Source organism: Rhinoderma darwinii, chromosome 3 (genome assembly GCF_050947455.1).
Source record: "Rhinoderma darwinii isolate aRhiDar2 chromosome 3, aRhiDar2.hap1, whole genome shotgun sequence".
Classification (NCBI taxonomy): Eukaryota; Metazoa; Chordata; class Amphibia; order Anura; family Rhinodermatidae; genus Rhinoderma; species Rhinoderma darwinii.
This window is the reverse complement of record NC_134689.1, coordinates 145,395,564-145,416,858: the sequence shown is the minus strand read 5'-3', so window position 1 is coordinate 145,416,858 and position 21,295 is coordinate 145,395,564. Positions and strand designations below refer to the sequence as shown.

Genomic DNA, 21,295 nt, shown 5'->3' with positions numbered 1-21,295 from the left:
ATTTCTAATCCTAACTTCTATGCGTACTCCGGAATCATAAAATGTGTCCAACTGTGATATTTGCAGCATTCATTAGAGGATGTGAAATAGCAAGGAAGCAGTCCATGAAATACTTAACCTGTGATGCGCGGAAGACAATTTAAAAGGCTACCTGATGCGCCTCAACATATTGACTAGAACTGTAGAAAACTGTATAGTTTGTGGAAAAGGAAAGTCTAATAAGGAACATTTATGACACCTCAATCTTTCCTATAAGACTGTAAAAGTTACACAAACAATACTATAAAAACTACAATACTCTCTGCAGATTACTATGAAATGTGCAAGAAAAGGCTGATAAAGTTCTGGCTAAAAATGTTGGAGACATATCATTACCATATGATCTAATGTGGGTGTCAGCCTGGATTGTGTTCATTGAAGGAAACTGTATTCTCTAACAGTGCTTAGAATAGGAGCAGGAGGGTTTTCACAAAGTGACAGTCGCAGAGCACTGGGTCTATCCCCTCCTCCTCCGCACACCTGTAGGCTCCTTTTGTCTGGACTGAATATTTAAATTACATCTCTACTTTGAGAGTTCTTCTTCTAAATCCCAGGACTACCAGGTATGGATTATATTAGCTTTGGAGATAAAAAGGAAAAGTTTTTTTCTATATTCTGTTAAATCTGCTAGGAGAAACATTATATCAAAGCAGTAAACCCTGTCAGTTCCTATTATTCTGCGCCGGACACTCATTGCTGATAGTTTTACTAATAGATTTTACTGTGATTGTACAATTGCTGTTAATTTTGGGATGTGTGTTATCCTGATCTCAGACCAAGGTAGCACTGAATACACTTCTATACAGATGTGGTGTATATGGCAGGATACTAATAAAGTGCTGACATGATTTAGTGTTGCTAGAAATTGTAACATACTTACTGAGGATTAGATGTGTCCATGTGTTGGTGTGTAATATCCTCCAGACTATGTAGCATATTATAAACTAGGATTTCTGCATTGTCAGCTAAGTAGTGTGACTAAATGTAATTATAGGTTGTAACTTTCTCAATTGTTTAAGTACAATATAAGGACCCTAAACTAAGCGGGGGCAATCTGTATGGCTGTGGCTTGGTGCTTCGTTACTATCCAATTTGTGGCATTATTGTAATGTTCTGAATAACTAAACAATATACAGAAAGTCACTGCGAGCTTGATGTTCAGACTACTGACTTTACATGGGAACATGCATGACTGAATGACTGGTTACTACATGTGTAATATACAACAGACAGTAAATACTAAGCTCAACATTCATATTCATGTACATATAACCGGTAAATTCATATTATGTGATTTTATAATATGATGCAGACAGTTCCAGCATGCCTTGATAGTCTGCAGCTTTCATGGCATGCTGGGACTTGTAGTTTATCAACAGCTAGAGCCACTACCTGCAGACAACTGGTATACCATATATATTTAGCTTTCATGTAAATGAAGAAATAAAATATGTAAGCTTTAATAAATGTATGAATTATATTTTATAGATATATGCAATTTGTTAACTTACTAGAAACTGAATACTATAGTATAATTATAGTCAATGGGAAGGCATGTTATAAGCTAGCCCTTATCCTTCAGCTCCACCCTTCCCCCTCCCATAAAAACAGCATTTGTCAAGCAATGCTCCTATGGTTAAAGTTACATGTACATCCATTTCTAGTCCGTATAATGACAAAATAAATACAGACTGGGTAAGGAGAAACATTGTACTTATATAACAATTTTATTTTAATGAATAATCCATTATAGTCATAAAGAAAGAAAACAGATGTCAAAGTAGAAATTCCAAAGTCATTTCTCCACAGACTTGTCATGGAAACATCTTTCCGAATTTATATTTTTTCTAACATTTTCCGTAGCATAATCATTAAAAAATGTGCATTTAATGGTCGGTCTTATGAAATGCAGGTGCTGAGTCCTAAAGTATATTCTTCCTGTGTAACTATTTCCTTTTTTATGTTTAATTTTCATAAAAATTTTTATATAAAAAATAAAGAAAGATAAAATTTCTGTTGAGACAAAATGCCAAGTATTAGTATAGAGACAGTTTAGGTAGGTTAGTGTATTTGCTATTAAAACCTTTTATACATACGGTAGTATAACAGTTTTACTAATGTTTGGGGCACCACTGTATTCTCCTTAACATGAAGATTATTGCAGATCAGTTCCTTACATGACCACAAGCAAATGGATCCTGTTTGATGACTAACTGCCCCAAGGAAAGGAAGTGGTAATTGTACTTCCTATTTCTGTAAGTTTAGAAAGTAAAACTCATACGCATGTCTGACAATAGATTGCATATGCGTTTCATTTGCCAAATATACTTATATTTATATATACCTCCTACAACTATTTTAAGATATATATATTTATACACACACACTTCTATAAGTTGTGATTGAATTCTATGCTGCACATAGACTCAAAATGACCCTGATAGATGGCGGGCAATAAACATTCAGGGGAAAAAAACCCCACATGTGCGAACGCACACAAATACCCAGCTTTCCCCAGATATCACTAGATGTGTAGGAATAAAATGTAACTTTTATTAAGACTAACTAAAAGGACAATACTGGGACGTACAACGTGTAGTTTAAAAGTAGCCAAAGCAGACCAGCAAGAATAGTATACGAAGAAACGTAGATAAGTGGAACAAGTGCAACTAAGCACAGGTGTAACAGAACAGCGGCAGTCGTACGTTCTACCGCTGACAGTAGCAGTTAAATTGCTAGCCTAACATTGAAATAAAAAGCACTAGAGCCCCCCCCCCAACTTGTCCTCAGGGGTATAATGGGGCTAAGGGGCCATTATACCCCATTATACCCCTGAGGACGCTACGTGTGTATTTGTGTGCATTCGCACATGTGTTTTTTTTCCCCCCGAAAATTCTATGCTGAATACCACCGATGTTTTCTGGATTTTTCATCTTGTAAATCCTATTTATGTACGAATGTTATGTTAAATGGTTGTGTGTGTGTGTGTGTCTGCATAACATATGTTATTCCAAATTGCCTACCTAACCCATGGAATCTTTCATTAAGATATATCCTGAACTCCATACTGCCATGGCTCTAAGAAAAAATTGTCAAGGAATCCATTGCATCAGTTTTTGAAATTCTAATTAAACTCTAATATAATTCCGGTTAACCATTACAGTAGCAGAATCTAATGCACATTTAACATTTTTATCGTAAGTGTCATGTAAACTATCATTGTTTTTTCCTCCTGTCCTTTATGTAATAGAAAAATAGTATAGCATGCAGTTTAACACAAAATGTTATATATCAATTTAATAATTGTTTTATAAAACTGTCCTTGATTTCAAGGTTTCATTGGTTTGTTCTGTTATAGATGATCTGACACCATGAAAGCAGTTATCATCCTCACTTTGCTTGCCACAGTCTGCTACTCCAAACCCTTCTACCAAAAAGGTCTCTTTGATTTTATGCTAGAAGATGACGGTTCTGGAGTTGATACACTCCCAGTAGATGAACCAGTTGGACCTACATGCCCATTCCGCTGTCAATGCCACCTTCGTGTTGTGCAGTGTTCTGATATCGGTAAGTTCTGCCATATTAATAAAGAATCTGACATTAAAAGTTTGCTGTTCATTATGAAGTTCTTGTATAACAATACTTTAATCCTGCATTGTCAATGTCAATTTGAGGTATTAAAAATTTGAAAGAATTATTGTCAGCAAATAATATGGCTCTTAGGGCATCTTCAGACGTGGCAGAATTTTTCCGCTGCAAATGTTGGTGCAGATTTGGGGCAATTACATAACAAATCTGCAGCAACATTTGCATATTTGACAGGTAATTCAGATGCTGCGGATATCACAGCGGACCTGCCGTAGATTTTGGTTTTTGCATTGCAAAGGCTGAAATCCTCAGTAACATTCCGCTGCTTCTCCACAACAAAATGTGCGTGCTGCGGAGTGAAAATTCTGCAACGCGGCCTAGATTCCGCACAGTTATTTTCTGCAACGTCTGAACTAAGTTTCCTAAAAATGTATAGAAACCAATGTAACAAACGGCTGAAGCAGATTTCCACTACAGACTGTCCGCAGTGGAATTCAACAGCAATTCCGCCACATTTGAATTTGCCCCTATGGCTTTTCCTTATGATAGTCCATTTTCATGGATAGAACAAAGATGGTTGGATTCCCGGAGCTCCTTTACCCCTTGTCCAGTTCATGTTGTAAACTTTCTGCTACAATTGATAAAGAAACTTGGAACTGTGTCACTATAATCACTAATTTAATCTTTCTTGATATCTCATGACAACACTTCCAAGTACCTCTACTCTACAAGCACTAACCAGCTTAGTTTAGGTAAAAAAAATTTTTTTTTAAAATATATATATATATATATATATATATATATATATATATATATATATATAAAATAACTAACTAAACTGAGTGTCATATATGCTTTTAGTCAGTAAGACAAGTCTCACCGGTTGAGCCTAGGCCATAGATATGTCAGTAATAGGGCTCATGCACACTTCAGTGAAATTCTTCAGTGTTCTATGCGTATTTTTAACGGATAGTACACTGACCCATTCATTCTCATGCGGCCATGCACCCATCCGTTGTTTTTTATTTTTGCGGATCTGTGTTTCCATTTCGCAAATTATAATCATTAAACTTTTGGCGGGAATGACTACTCAGTCACTATGTTCCAACATATGTATGACTAGAACTGTAGTACACAATATCTTCCAGTTCAGGTTGCATTTAATTTATACAGTATCCTAAGACATTATCATAAATATGATGCAGATTCAAAGGGATCACAATTGAAACAAATGCTTCTTGTTCTTTGGAATATAAATTGTTTCTAACAACCCTTCCGGTTGCAGCCATCTTGCTGTATCTAATATTCCAGCACATGAATATAAAGTATTTAGCTGTGATTTCATTATAGCTTTTTCCAATTGGATTGGAAACTGTTACATTTCTTAATGTTGCTCGGTGAACTTCTTCCAGTGTTTCATTTCTGCACTTCAACATTTGAAGGCATTTCATTTCCGCCCCTTTATCTCCAGTCACATAAATCACCAATAGCATTTGCTTTTCATCCAAGATTAATTCCATTCAATGTCAAATTTGCCTTTTTTTTGTGTAAACATACTTGTATCTTTCCTTGCAGTTCAGTTTGCAATAATGTTAGATCATTTTCTATTTATTCCACCCAAAACACTCTAGTGAGATATTATCAATGATCTGCTACAGACCTGGGATCTTAGTTCTATTATTTTAAAGGCCAGAAGTTATTTTTGTGTTTTCACTAAAATCAAGACCCCAACTTTTTCAGGTGCTACCGCTGTACAACGTGGTATTATGGAGATATTTTTCTGTAGGGGCAATGTTTCTAATTGAGACTGATTCTGTAATACAGCATTCGATGGAGCAGGCCATGAATTTGCTTTGTTAAATTCAGATACTCCTTATGGCTTCCATTTAAAAAAAAAGTGGAGGTACATCAGGGCCCCATACACCTCTATAAGTGCCAAATTACGGCTCAGTAAAAATCAGACGTTGAACGGATCTGTCTTCCTCTAGTCTTGCCGAGAGCTAAGGTATTGGTGATTTCCTTCATATTGTACTGGTAACTAGCGTCAATCCATCAGTAATGGTAATGTTTCTATGGGAAATTGTTAACCCCTTCCCGTTGCAGCCCCTTTTGACCTTCCTGACAGAGCCCACTTTTCAGATGTGTCACTTTATGTGGTAATAACTTTGGAATGCTTTTACCTATCCAAGCAATTCTGATATTATTTTCTCGTGACACATTGGACTTTAAGTTAGTGGTAAAATTTGGTCAATACTTTCAGTATTTAATCATAGAAAAACATCAAAATTTAGAGAAATATTGCAAAAATGTGCATTTTTCTAAATTTAAATGTGTCTGCTTATAAGACAGATAGTAATACCACACAAAATAGTTGCTAATTAACATATCCCATATGTCTAGTTTAGATTGGCATAGTTTTTTGAACATCCTTTTATTTTTCTACAAGGCTTAGAACTTTAGCAGAAATTTATCACATTTTCAAGAAAATGTCAAAAGGCTATTTTTACGGGGCCAGTTCAGTTGTGAAAAGGCTTTGAGGGGCCTGTACAATACAACCCCCTATTAGTCACCCCATTTTAAAAATTGCATCCCTCAACGTATTCAAAACAGCATTTAGAAAGTTTCTTAACCATTTAGGCGTTTCACAGGAATTAAAGCAAAGTAGAGGTGAAATTTACAAATTTAATTTTTTTTGCAGAAATTCATATTTAAAAAAAAAAATTCTGGGACACAGAAGGCTTTACCAGAGAAACACAACTCAATATTTATTGCCCAGATTCTGCAATATTTAGAAATATCGCACATGGGGCCCTAGTGTGCTAATGGACTGAAGCACAGACCTCAGAAGCAAAGGAGCACCTAGTGGATTTTGGGGCCTTCTTTTTATTAGAATATATTTTAGGCACCATGTCAGGTTTGAAGAGGTCTTGTGATGCCAAAAAAAGGAAACACCCCAAAAACTACCCCATTTTGGAAACAACACCCCACAAGGAATTAATCTAGGGGTGTAGTGAGCATTTTAACCCCACAAGTGTTTCATAGATTTTATTAGAATTTGGATGTAAAAATGAAAAATAATTTTTTTTCTAATAAGATGTAGCTTTAGAAAAAAAAACAACAATGTCCATAAGGAATAAAGAAGAAAAATCCCAATAACATTTGTAAAGCAACTTCTCTGAAGTACAGAAATACCCCATATGTGGTAATAAACTACTGTATGAATACACATCAGGGCTCAGAAACGAATGATCGCCATTTGGCTTTTGGAGAACAGATTTTGCTGGATTGGTTTCTTGGCACCATGTTGCATTTGCAAAGCCCCTAAGTTCCCAGTACAGTGGAAACTACCCAAAAGTGACTCTATTTACAAAACTACACCCATTGAGGAATTCATCTAGGGGTGTAGTAAGTATTTTAACCCCCCCCAGGTGTTTCATAGATTTTATTAGAATTGGGCAGTAAAAATAAAGAAAATCATTTTTCTTCAATAAGATGTAGCTTTAGCTCAAAATGTTTCATTTTCTCAACAAATAAATAAAAAAAGAAAAGAAACCCAACATTTGTAAAGCAATTTCTCCCGAGTACGACAATACCCCATATGTGGTCACAAACTGCTATTTGGGCACACAGTAGGGATCAGAAGAGAAAGAGCGCCATTTAGCTTTAGAAGAACAGATGTTGCCGGATTGATTTATCGGCACGATGTCGCTTTTTTAAAACCCTAAGCTACCAGCATAGTGGAAACTACCCAAAAGTGACTCCATTTACGAAACTACACCCCTTGAGGAATTCATCTAGGGTTGTAGTGAGCATTTTGACCCCACAGGTGTTTCATAGATTTTATTAGAAGTGGGAAATGAAAATAAAACAAATCCTTTTTCTTCAATAAGACGTAGTTTTAGCTCAAAATTTTCTCATTTTCTCAACAAATAAAGGAAAAAAAGAACCCCAAAATTTGTAAAGCAATTTTTCCCGAGTACGGAAATACCCCATATGTGGTCATCAACTGCTGTTTAGGCACACGGCAGGGTTCAGAAAGGAAGGAGCGCCATTTTGCTTTTGGAGTGCAGATTTTGCTGGATTGGTTTCTGGGTGCTATGTCACATTTGCAAAGCCCCTGTGGAACCAAAACAGTGGAATCCCCACAGAAGTGATCCCCTCAAAGTATTCACCTAGGGGTGTAGTGAGCATGTTAACCCTGCAGGTGTTTTTCAGAAATTAGTGTGCACTCGATGTTGCAGAGTGAAAATGGGAAATTTTCCTTAGTTATTCCAATATGTGGCGCCCAGCTTGTGCCACCATAACAAGACAGCTCTCTAATTATTGTGCTGTGTTTCCCGGTTTTAGAAAAACCCTACATGTGTAATCTATTGCCTGGACATTTGACAAGGCTCAGGAGTGAAAGAGTACCATGCGAAATTGAGGCCTAATTTGGCAATTTACAAAGTATTGGTTCACAATTGCAGACGCTCTGATGTGAAATAGTAAAAGAAACCCCTGAGTAGTGACCTCATTTTGGAAACTACACCCCTCAAGGCATTTATTAAGGGTTGTAGTGGGCATTTTCACCCGACAGGTCTTTTCCATAGATGAATGTGCTGTGGATGGTGCAAAACAAAAATTTACATTTTTCCATAGAAATGCCATTTCAGTGCCAAATATGTTGCGTACCCAGCTTGTGCCGCTGGAAAGACACACCCCAAAAACTTTTAAAAAGGGTTCTCCCGGGTATGGCGATGCCATATATGTGGAAGTAAACAGTTTTGGCATGCTGTAGGGTTCAGAGGGGAGGGAGCACCATTTGGCTTTTGGAGTGTGGATTTTGCTTGGTAGTAGGTTTGTTTGGAGTTTTACTGCATTTCAGTTTATAATGTGAGGGTATATGTAAGCTGGGCAGAGTATATTAGGGTCATAGTCAGGTGGTATAATAATGGGGTAAAAAAAAGCTATTAAATAATCCATAGATGTGCATTACGCTGTGAAGCAATCCTTTCTGCACAGGCCAGTATCGCACTGATAAATGGTGTCCTTTCTTATCCCCTTTTGTTCCACACTCTGCACCTTTGCAGTTTGGGAAAAATTGCTGGGAAGTGTTGTCCTGGTATAATACAGGCACCCTCACTTCCAGCGGATATGTTTGGGCCCTACCCTTCCTGGCTCCCTAATTTTAGGACCTTGATATCGCCTCTTAAAGTAGAAGAAATGTTCCCCTCGGTCCTGTACAACTGCATATTCTTTCTTTCCTGACTTATTGGAGCCTTAACTAATTAATTTTTTAATAGACGTAGTGGTATGAGGGCTGTTTTGTGCAGGACGAGATGTAGTTATTATTGGTACCATTTTGGGGTACATGCAACTTTTTGATCACTTTTTATCCTATTTTTGGGGAGGCAAGGTGATCAAAAAAATAGCAATTCTGCCATTGTTTTTTTAGTTTATTTTATACAGCGTTCACCATGTGTTATAAATTACATGTTAACTTTATTCTGCGGGTCAGTCCGATTCTGGCTATACCTAATTTATAGCACTTTTTTAGATTTTACTACTTTTTGCACAATAAAATAACTTTTGTAAAATTTATGTATTTTTTTCTTTCGCCATGTTGTGAGAACCATAACTTTTACATTTTTTCGTTGACGGAGCTGTTTATTTTTTTTTTTTCAATAATAAAGAACTTGACAAGGGGAAAAGGGCAATTGTGTTTTATTTTATTACTTAAAACTTTTATTATATGTTTTACAACTTTTTTTTAAAGTTTCATGTTTTTTTACACTTTTTTTATTCCCACTAGGGGACTGGAAGGTCCGACTGTCTGATTTTTTTTCGACTACATTGCACCACCTATGTAGTGCAATGTATGAGATCTGTCAGTCGTTCACTGACAGCAAGCCGATTAGGCTTCAGTTCTGGGCGGGACCTAATGGGCTTCCGTAACGGCAGAGCAGGAGGCCATTGTTAGGCCTCCTGTTGCCATAGTAGCATCTTAGAGGTTGGTAGCAGATCGGCAGCCCTGACATGCAATTGCAGGGCTGCTGATCTGCTACCAAGATGCTCTAAGATGCAGTGATCAGTTTCGATTGCTGCATCTAAGGGGTTAATGGCAGGGATCGGAGATAGCTCTTGTTCCTGCCATTACTGGTGTAACATACAGCTGACATCCACCGCTGATGACGCCGGCTTAGCTCTTGAGTCGATGCCATCTTGCCGTTGGCTGCGGAAGCCTTTTAAGCCCCGCCTCTGGGCAGGGCCTGGAAGGCTTCCATACTAGGCAGACCTGGAGGCCAGTATTAGGCCTCCGGCTGCCATTGCAGCCACCGGTACCTTGCCAATTTTATTGCTGGGGTGCCGATGAGCTGCAAACCTCTTAAATGCAACAATCACTTTTGACCGCTGCATTTCAGGGGTTAATTGTGGGGATTGAACGACTCAGCTTCTGAGCCTGTGTCCTTCATTTGTTGTATGGATATGGCAAAATGCGGGAAGCACTAGCAATCGCTCATTCATCAGCTGACCTGATCTTTAATGTGGCCGGTCGGCAGCACATCTCCCTGTGTAAAAAGGGAAATATGCTGCCAACATGATGCAAATGCATGGGGACGAATGATTGTAGTAACAATCGCTCGTTCTCATACATAACCAATCATTGCTGCTTATGTCTATTGGCGCTCGTTCTCACAGCCAATATCGGGCCGTCTAAAACGACCTTTAGTTAGTGTTCTCCCTGTTACAATTTTGGTAAAAATTCTGATCTACAATTCCAGATGGCAGATTATTCTCACTTTAGTTACATAGCAGGGAGAAAATGGATTACGTTCATTAAACTGTACTGCTCCATTGTTTGCCAGCCTTAAAAACTAATGGACCGAGCGCTGCATTCTCCAACATGGTATATTGCTAATTGTAGCATGTTACTGAACAACGTCAGGTGAATGGATCTTAGCTGTAATACCAGACACAGCTCATAGTCAGGAGTTGCACTGTTGCTACCAACAAACCAGACAGTTTTTTTTTCTATTCTCAGAAAACCTCTTTAAGGAATGATTCAAATGGAAAGTTTTGTTTCAAAATATCCTTTAATCATAAATCATGATTACTTGTCTACAGTTTCCACATTTCAAGAACAGTGTAAGATATAACATGTTGAACTGCCCACATCTATTCCTGTCCAGCCAGCTCATCCTATCAAAAAGATCAGTGATACTCTTACTACAATAGACAAAACATGGTCAATTACATAGGCAATTCTTTAAAAAAAATGAGCACAAATGTAGAAAATAAGTGTACATTAAAAAAAACACACAAAAGTAGAGAATAGAAGAAGTATCTGTAATGTCCATAAAAGTGCCCCACCCAAATTCTTTGTTGTTAGTATTGGCTAGGTTTAAGTTATCCCCAATTACACGAACAGATGGACTTGGCTACTTTCAGATCTAATGCGAAGAGTTTGTAATTGGTTTAGCAGTAATCCTTCTACCTGTTTTTTATATATATTTTTTTTTATTCCTTCTGTATACATACTTAGATTACTAGCAAGATTAAATAAAGTATATCATGATGGTTCAGTAGAGGCTAACTGCTAAACTTTTGACTTTTCCATTACTTCATCTGTATTACATATCAGTTTTTCATAAAACTGTCCAACTGAGAACTTTAATTGAAACGGTCTGATGTTCTTTTGGCATTCAGTGTGAAAATGAGAAATCTGTTCTCCAGAACCCTTGGATTCAAATATCATTTTAAGCTTAATTTGGAAACACTTCTCATATAAGAGTCATAAAATGGTCAACTCCCACTCAATTCACTTTGTGTCCAAAATGCTGATGTGAACAATTTACTGGAAAGGAGTGAGGAAAGTGAGAATTCCTCTACAGATTTTTATTTGTTACTCTTTAAAGCCAGTTTGGCAATAGAATATTAAGGAATATATACAAAGAATATTGTAACTATGTCAATATTCGTTAAATCTTTATTGCAAGAGTGAACTGCAGAATATATTAAATAGATGTTTTAGTGATGTATTTACTACTAAAATAGTATTTCGACACTTACATTATACAGTTTCTTTAATTCAATTATGTATATTGTTATCTAGATGGTACCCATTTATCATAGGAGCTTCCTATAATAACTTGTAGAGCCGCAGGCCCAATATCCTTTTCTTGCCTTGCAAACCCACTGTCTAATGTCAGGCCAGTTTCGAGAAGCCCACTCTTTGGCGATCAAGTGATTGTCCAGCCTGCTTCTACTGAAGAAGGGTTTAACACTGGCAGCAAATGTGGGACTGTAGTCAGTGATGATCTGTCACTTAATAACATAATAGGAGATTTCAGATGAAGAAGACAAAATTAAATTTGTTTGACCCTGAAGCACCTGAATTTTATAAGGAAAACAAAATCACCAGGAACCACAGTGATCAAACAATGTTACAGGTAGGCACAGAAACACCCAAAGCAGCTTATTAGCATGAGGACCCCAGAAAATAACATTCCACATGCCGTCATCTAAGACCCCTATGAGTATGACATTAGGGGAGCGGGATACTGGAGTTCTAAAGTCACACCATTGCCTTAAATATGATATACATGCCTCTATAATAGGATATTTTCAAAAAAGTTGAAATACCAATGCACATTTTCACAGTTTTTTTCATCTTTACAGTTGTAAATATGATTTTTTTTTTTGTTTACTGTCATTTCAATAAAACTAGGGGCAAGAAATATTGTCTTTTTAAAAAAAAATATACATTAAATTGTGTTTGCTTAACTATAAAATGATGAAATTGAATACATCTTTTTTTTTTTTCAGGGCTGGAACAAGTGCCCAAAAATATTCCTGCAGACACAACTTTACTTGATTTACAGAACAACAAGATAACTGAAATAAAGGAGGGTGATTTCAAGAATCTGAAAAATCTTCATGTAAGATATTTTAAAACATTCAAAATGTACCAATATGTAAAATGATAAATAGTAGTCATGACAGTGAAAAGTTTAATGCAAAAATGTTAATATATTATCCAACCCCTTAGAGTAAACACAGAATCATCACCTTTTTCTCTGTCATGATTATCCACAGTAGCTTAGAACAAAGTTGAAATTTTAGAACATTATATTATTAAGCATTAAAAAACATTGTATGTGCTCTTCTATGGATATTTTTTGTTTTCTGATATGTCATAGAGATGTGTAAGGAGATAGCACTGATGGGGTCTGGGAGCTGGAGTCCCCATTAATTGAAAGACTAAAAGGGACTATTGTCCTTATTAAAGGATCTATAGTCTACATTTTCTAGGATCAACAATCTATGTGTATAGGTGTTGACAGTCCTTTCCCTGGACAGTCATTTCCCTGAGATGAGCCAACCGGAGATGCCATGCACCAGCCTACCTCTCTCCAGATATAGATAAATTATATTTTGGGGCTTGCCCCTATGAACATCAGACTGCCAGCCATTCAATTCAAAACTGATGGGTTCAGCCAGCTTTAAATGTGTATGGCCAGCTAAATAACTGCATAAAAGGGAGCCTGTGATTAATTCTACAGTTCGCTTTCAAAGTGGGTTGCTCTCTATATGCAAATTATGTATTTTGATTCTCAGTGCCCCCTTTGATGTAGTTAAGGCCCATTTACACAAACAGATAATCGGTCAGATTCTAATGCTGACGAGCAAGCGTGTAAGATAGTCGCATAATATAAATAGGTAAAGCGACTGAACGATTAGCCGTAAAACGCTTATTTATCACGTGGAAAGTTTTCTATGCGGACATAAAAAAAATTTTTTGTCTTTATGACATTGAAGCGTGTAAGCATTAATCTGTTGATCATTACCAATAATCTTCTACTTTAGAATTGATGTGAATGCAGGGAACGATAATCGATTAAGTACCTCAGCAAAGAATTCAGACCAATTATTTAGCCGATATGGTTTGATGTAGATGCATGTCTCTAATCATTATTAGGTCACTTACATCAGTTGTATCAACGAACGTTAATAGGAATATTCGCTCATGTAAATAAGCAATTAGAAGTATTGAAAGAGCTCACATAAGATGGTCAGAATCATCCAAACCACTGTCTGCTTCAATTTATGGGAAAATCTAATCTTACACCTTAAAGAGACTCTGTCACCACATTATAAGTGCCCTATCTCCTACATAATGAGATCGGCGCTGTAATGTAGGTGACAGCAGTGCTTTTTATTTAAAAAAAACAATCTATTTTCACCACGTTATTAGCGATTTTAGCTTTATGCTAATGATTTCTCAATGGACAACTGGGCGTGTTTTACTATTGACCAAGTGGGCTTTGTGCAGAGGAGTATATGACGCTGACCAATCAGCGTCATGCACTTCTCTCCATTCATTTAGTCAGCGCATAGGGATCCTTTTAGATCAGTATGTGCTGTCTTATACTAACACATTAACGATACTGAAGTGTTTAGACAGTGAATAGACATTCCACGGGATGTCTATTCACAATCTCTGCACTTTGTTAATGTTTCTGTGGTAGTTACAGTAGAGCAAGCGTAATCTCGCTGTAACCTATCATTTACAGCGTAATGTCACGGGATTATGCTTGCTCTGTTGTAAGTACCTCAGAAACCGTAACGAAGTGCACAGATTGTGAATAGATATCCCGTGGAATGTCTATTCACTGTCTAAACACTTCAGTATTGTTAATGTGTTCGTATAAGACAGCACATACTGATCTAAAAGGATCACTATGTGCTGCCTAAATGAATGGAGAGAAGTGTATGACGCTGATTGGTCACTGATTGGTCAGCGTCATACACTCCTCTGTACAACGCCCACTTTGTCAATAGTAAAACACGCCCAGTTGTCCATTGAGAAACTCATTAGCATAAAGCTAAAATCGCTAATAACGTGATGAAAATAGATAGTTTTTTTAAATAAAAAGCACTGCTGTCACCTACATTATAGCGCCCATCTCCTTATGTAGGAGATACGGCACTTATAATGTGGTGACAGAGTCTCTTTAACTGGCCAAGAGTGCTCAATAAGAGGTGGGGCGCATTATTGTTTTGGGTCAGCTTATTTATTATATCAACATCTTATAAGTTTCCTATGTTTACTTCGAAATAAGCTTCTACAAAGTCCTATTCCCTTGATTATTTTTTTTTAAAGTACAACATGCACTATTACTAACATTTTAGATCTTTATGTGGCAGATTTTATCCACTGATTTCAGGAAAAGATGAAGAAAAAAAATGCTTATGAAAGTGGGGGGGAGGGGTGGCTATGTGCCTCACCACTACTGTTATGTGTGAACCTAACCTTAAAGGGACCAGTCTGGCTGCAGAATGTCTTTGAAGGTTGTAAAATGCGTTAAAGTCTTTACTGTGGCTAACATTTGTTTTAAGATGCATAACTCTTAAATGGCATTTCCAAGTTTTGTTTGTTTTAAGCCCAGTAATGTTCAAAATACAGGCCAAAAAGGATATTACAAGACTGGCTGATTTAGTGGTGGTCATAGGAAACATCTGTTATCCTTCAAAAATCATAAATTAGGCAGGAGAAAATTCTCAACAAAAAGCGCATTTGTTTAAATAGCAGTGTAATGCTGCAATGTTACCATTACACATTTTATGCTATAGAATGCAATGCAATATGTTCAGATATTCAACATTGGGAACATTCAACAGCCAAATGTAGAACTATATACTTAAAAGTAATTTTGCTGAGGTGGGGTAATTGTGCTAGAAAAGCTAGACTTTATTTGTAGAAAATAATAGAAAAAAAAAAGATCACAAAACATGAAGCTAATAAAAATGCTTCAGTGAACACCTTTTCTTGATCTTAGTGGTATATGAGTCTTTCTTGGAACGCTTCTCACTTGTAATAACTGATTTTACTACTACAGTTCTATATAGTTATGGTGCACTATTTCTGATGCAAACTGATATTCTGTTTTTGGAAACGCAATCATAAATTTTTGGGCTTAAAAAGTGTTTTCTGACAAAATGTTTTCTAACACGTCAATAGGATCAGAAGAACAAGACTTTTTTCTTAACTTCTATTAATGCCCTGCTCTTCACCGTCTTCCAAGTCTAATGCATACTGATTCTAGGGATTGATGTGGGTCCCTACCTTATGAACATGCCATGCAACACTTTTTTGGGAAACCAAATTAATAGCCATGTGCAGATGTTTATAAGGTTCTCAAAGATGAAACTACCGTACTTCTATGAGCTTGCTGTCAAACTGCGCACATATTCTCTCTTACATATTAATGTGATTACAATAATTTTATTACTGTAAGTTGTGAGTAAGTTATACTATATAATATATCATTTAATGCATACTATTCCTTGGTTCCCTGACAGAAACCAGAGCTGTAATTTTGCAGTTGGAATAAAGGATTTTTTTTTAGGGCTTCCTCAATGGTAAAAGGTTCAAAATTACTGGTTTATTCATATTTACTCAGGACATGACAGCGTAATCATGATAACATTGGTTTACCACATATTTTTGTAAGGTAAACATTTATTGTATCGTAATAATAGTATCGCATTTTGCTTGTAGGCATTAATCCTGGTTAACAATAAAATTAAATCGATCAGTCCCGCTGCTTTTGCGTCTCTCACAAAGCTGGAACGACTCTACTTATCAAAAAATAATCTGAAGGAACTTCCTACCAATATGCCCAAGTCACTTCAAGAGCTTCGTGTTCATGAAAACATGATATCAAAAGTGAAGAAGTCTGTGTTTGATGGACTCAATAACATGATTGTTATTGGTAAGTTATAAACTCTTGACAATCTCAGTTGATTCTTCTTGAGATGTTTTACAATTAAAAATGTATAAATTGTGGCTATCAAATCTTTATTCTCAACCCTGTTAGAAGATCACTTGATGCAGCTGTACATAACCCAGTACAAGTCTTTTTTTATTTCTTTACCCAGAGTTGTTGCCTAGCAAGATTTAATATTTTAAGATTGACATGCTATGGGGGACCCCAATGTGAAGATAAAATTAAGCTGGTTTAAGGTGCCGCTTAATACCACCACACTCCTAAATACCAAGGACTGGACATTCTGGTGCCCCCATTGCATTTTCATTTATATTAACATATACTACATGCAGCTGATCATTATTATTTTTTATTATTATTATCAGCCATATCATAGTGGATTAATGATTACCAATAAAGCTTAGCTATAGCTGTCACTTTTAATAGAGTGTACTCTAGGTTTGATTTGCTAAATTTAGGAAATAACCTTACTTAACTGATTATCATTAATCTACCTTTATTTGGTTAATTTTTTTTAATTCAATGTCAAAATATATTGTATGCTTATGTTACCCCTATGAAATTTGGTACTGCACTTCAAACGATTTTATGTAGGTCACATGCGGGAGAAATAGAGAGGAAAACAGGAGGACTAACAACGATAAGCCTCTGAAATGACAATACATTTTAAAAATGAAATACAGGGGCACGAAGGTCAATATACAAGAGCAATAATATTTTATGGGCTAACTTTTGGAAGGAGCAAAAACATGACAGGGCTCCTATGAACTATTTATTTACAGACTTAATTGACACATATAAATATACATATGAGCATATAAAATCTTTCACTGCTATTTTATATATAGGCATGTACAAAATATCATTGTTTTGTAACAATTTTTATAATTATCCGTCATAAAATAAAAACAATGCCATGTACAGTATGTATTGAATTCCATATTAAAAATGCAGTAAGCCAGCAACCTACAAAAATGAAAAAATATTATGACCCAATATAATTAAAATTGTTCCATTTTATAATGTATTCTGAGATTTGTGCACTTTGTCTATTTTGTAGAATTGGGCACAAATCCCATTGACAGTTCAGGAATTGAAAAAGGAGCTTTCGTAGGAATGAAGAAACTGTCCTACCTCCGGATTGCAGACACCAATATTACAAGTGTTCCTAAAGGTAAGATATGCATTTTGACATTTTATTTTATGATGTCTCAAACCAGGTTATTAACATCATCCTAACAAAAGGTGCAGGATTTTCTGTAACTATTGTGCAACGTTTTTCAGTCCTATGCATTTAAAGGACACTACGCATTTCCTACAGTCTAATAATTCTAGTCAATAGTGTGACAATTACATTCTAGATAGTCTAGATGTCACTTCATTATAAACCATAATTGAAGAAACACTAGGGCGAGACACAGTAGAATTCTTTCAATCTAAGGACGACCAGTTACCTCCCTTACAGGTTAATTAAAGGGCTTTTCCCATCAGAGATATTTATGACATATTGACAGGAAATTTCATAAATGTCAGATAGATGTGGATCCCACCTCTGGGACCCGAACCTATCTCTAGAACAAGGCCCCCTAAACCCCATTCTATCTTGGTCTGTTCTCGCTGCGTCCCGACCACTTCCTGGTTATATGGTTGGGAGTTACGAAAACAGTGTATCTCGCTGAGCTACGCTGTTTACGTAACTCCCATAGTAGTGAATGGCAGTTAAGGAAGCAGACTAACATGCAATCTATGCTGTTTTCCTACCTACCACTCGGTTCTATAGGACTTACGAAAACAGCTTAGCTCAGCGAGATACAGTGTTTTCGTCACTCCCGACCATGTAACCTTTTCCATGGTCGGAATTCAGCCGCAAAACAGCGGCAGAACGGGTTTAGGGGGTCCCGTTCTACAGATAGGTGTTCCAAAAGGGAAGTACCACCATGGGGACCAGATTCGTACCCAGCTACATGGGAGAACTTTACGATTTTCCATAATGGTGCGTTGAGAGCAGCCTATTTTATTGACAATATCTTTTTTATTTGATAAGCGGCTGAGAAATCTTTGATTCTATTCCACAAAAACATTCATTTAAATTAATTCCATCTGGAATTTACCCCCTCAATCAGCAGAACATCTGTTAACTTTTTGGATTTCACAGTCTATATAGAAAACAATGAAATTCTTACCAAAAGCTATCACAAACCTCTTGACACTAATAGCTTCATCTCTTTGACCAGTTGCTATTTACAAACATGGCTGTTTAACATCCCTGAGTCAATTCACAAGAATAATATGAAACTGCTCTAAAAGAGATGAGTACAGAAGGAAGCATATAGGTTAACAGGAATGTTTCTGGAAAATAGCTATTATCTGGTATCAATGTCCGAAATGAAAAAACTTCTTGCAAAGACACTTGTTACAAAATTATAAAAAAAACTAGCAGGCTCCAATGAATCAAGTATGGTATGTACTAATAATAAAGACAATATAATTGACGGCATGGAATTGCCCTTTATTACTGGATTCAGATGTCAGGCCAATTTATTTTTAAAAAAAAAATAAAACATTACTTGACAATGGCCTTTCTTATGGGAAGATAGAATTATTGAAGAAATTCTTCCTAATAAACCAAGAATCATCTTTCATAAAGCACCCTCATTACACACTAAGATTGCCCCTTCAGTTAAAAATATAAAAAATAAGGGTGAGGACAAATAGAAAGAATATAAGCAAGAATACTCAAAGCAGACTGGCTTCCAACCATATGGAAGATGTAGGGTATGCCAAAATCTGGAGTGTAAACATTGGGATATAGAAAAACATTTTGGTATTTTCCCCAATAGTAGTGAATTTCGTATATACTCTAATATATTACGTGTAACGGGGTCATTTACATGATTAGATTCCGCTGTAAGAAAGTCTATATAGAGCTTACTATACGTCGACTTTTTAAAAAGACTCCGGAACATCTTAACAATATAAAAAAAAGAAAATTCAAGGACACCCCTTTTCACTTTATATGGTATAAAAACATGGAGGAAATTTAAAAACGATAACGTTTTTAGGGATTAAAACTGTTGTGCCTGATTGGAGAGGCAGTCATTTTATCCACAAAATGTCCAGAATCGAAAGTCGTTGGATTTTTACCCTCAACTTCCTGGCTCCGCAGGTCTTGAATTGAGATATTAAGTTATTTGCCCTGTAGTAATATTACCACAACTAATTCTTAATTTTCTAGGTTTTTATGAAAATATTTTTGTGAGACACTACACACTAATTCTGATGCGGCTTTGTGGTCTAATTGGCTATTATATGCTTTTGTATTTTTATATTTTTCATTTAGCCATCCATATTTCCATTATTGTGTAGCTCTTGTGGAACCTGATATAGTTTATCGCTTTATGTAAAAAACAAAACAGAACGTAACGTTGTTTCCATTTTTAGGCCCTGTTCACACTGAGTTTTTTTTGGCACATTTCTTGACACAGAAACTGCATCAGAAACCGTGCCAAAAAACATCCAAAAACGCCTCCCAAAAAAAAAACGCTCACGAGAAAAAGAAGCGTCATACCCTTTCTTCAAGCGTTTCCGTCTCTGACCTCCCATTGACATCAATGGGAGGCAGAGAATGCGTTTTTCACTGCATTTTTTGTCCGCGTAAAAAAAACACCGCAAAGAGAGTGCAGAAGGAATTTTTAGGCAGATTTTTCCGACTGCAAAAAACTCTGTGTGAACAGGGCCTAACCATTATTTATTTATATTCTTACTTAGATTTGTTTTGTCTTTTTCGTATATTACTTTTACACCAAAATATTGGTATTTTAGAATATATTGCAGGTAGAAGCTTGAGCAATGAGTTTACTTTCAGTGACTGAAGACAGCATGTCATTCTTGTTATTTTTAATTCCCTGATATAAAAATTGAGTAATGGAGGAGTTTGAGTGTAGTTTAAACATAGGACTGCTGGGTAGCTAGGAAAATCCTATTCTTTCGTAAGAGGACCGTTCTTTCCTTAAAATGTTTTGGAGCTTCATTACCTTTTGTCCATACTCATACTCTGTATTAGCATATGTGATGTCATAGCCCAGTAATTTGTACTACATGGGAAACACTACCGACTGGGGCATCTTCATTACTCCAACATTTTTCTACACTTATGGGACAGCAGGACACAGTGCTGACTCATTAGTACGAAGGTACACTCCATCTCCCTCAAAATCATCTACCGGATAGCAAGCGGTGAGTTGTGTCGGCATCTAGAATGCATGTGCCATGTATATCATTTCTTCTCACATGTATAGCTTGCCTTCCTTCCATTCTTACAGTCGGTGAGCAGGTTGATACAGTTTGGTAGCTGTGTGATTGTTTTATAAATTTCAGTTAACCCCTTATTCTGGCTCAGGAACACCTATATTATTACTTTAAAATGCCACAGAAGGTACCAATCTGAGTGCACATTCACTGGTAAAAGCCTGAAATTGGCCATAGTGAACAGCCAATATGCACATCACATAGGAGGCAGGCAGATTGAATCAATAAGCACTTTACTCTCTGAAGTACAGCAATGGTCTATGTACTGTAGTGCTATATACCTGTACTACATGGTTTGCACTATTCTTTACCCCTGTCATGGCAAGCTGATCATTTGCACACAAGAGTGTGTATTGTATAGGACCTGAAGAAGTTCCTGCCCTTAACATAGAACGTGATTCACAATATTCCAGCATCTTTGTCTGAATTGTATATGTGAGCATCTGTATTAGATTGTTATATGGCTTTCTTTGTTGTTAATTTATTTTTCTTATTTGGGGGCTTCAGAACCAATCAATAGTTTTCCATTCAGTTATAATCCAAAATTACAAAATTTAAATCCCCGAAAAAAATCATATTGTAATTCAAGT

The 21,295-nt window shown here is 36.4% G+C and overlaps 1 protein-coding gene across 1 annotated transcript in view; it reads left to right on the top strand.

Annotated features, from left to right (window-relative positions):
- The first annotated feature begins 457 nt into the window (after positions 1-457).
- DCN (decorin) overlaps positions 458-21,295 on the top strand; it is a 55,153-nt gene continuing 34,315 nt past the window's right edge. The window contains exons 1-5 of the mRNA XM_075860099.1: positions 458-602; positions 3,398-3,606; positions 12,433-12,545; positions 16,169-16,382; positions 17,458-17,571. Coding sequence (XP_075716214.1) covers positions 3,411-3,606; positions 12,433-12,545; positions 16,169-16,382; positions 17,458-17,571 — 637 coding nt within the window. The 5' untranslated portion in view covers positions 458-602; positions 3,398-3,410. The remainder of the gene's footprint in view (positions 603-3,397; positions 3,607-12,432; positions 12,546-16,168; positions 16,383-17,457; positions 17,572-21,295) is intronic.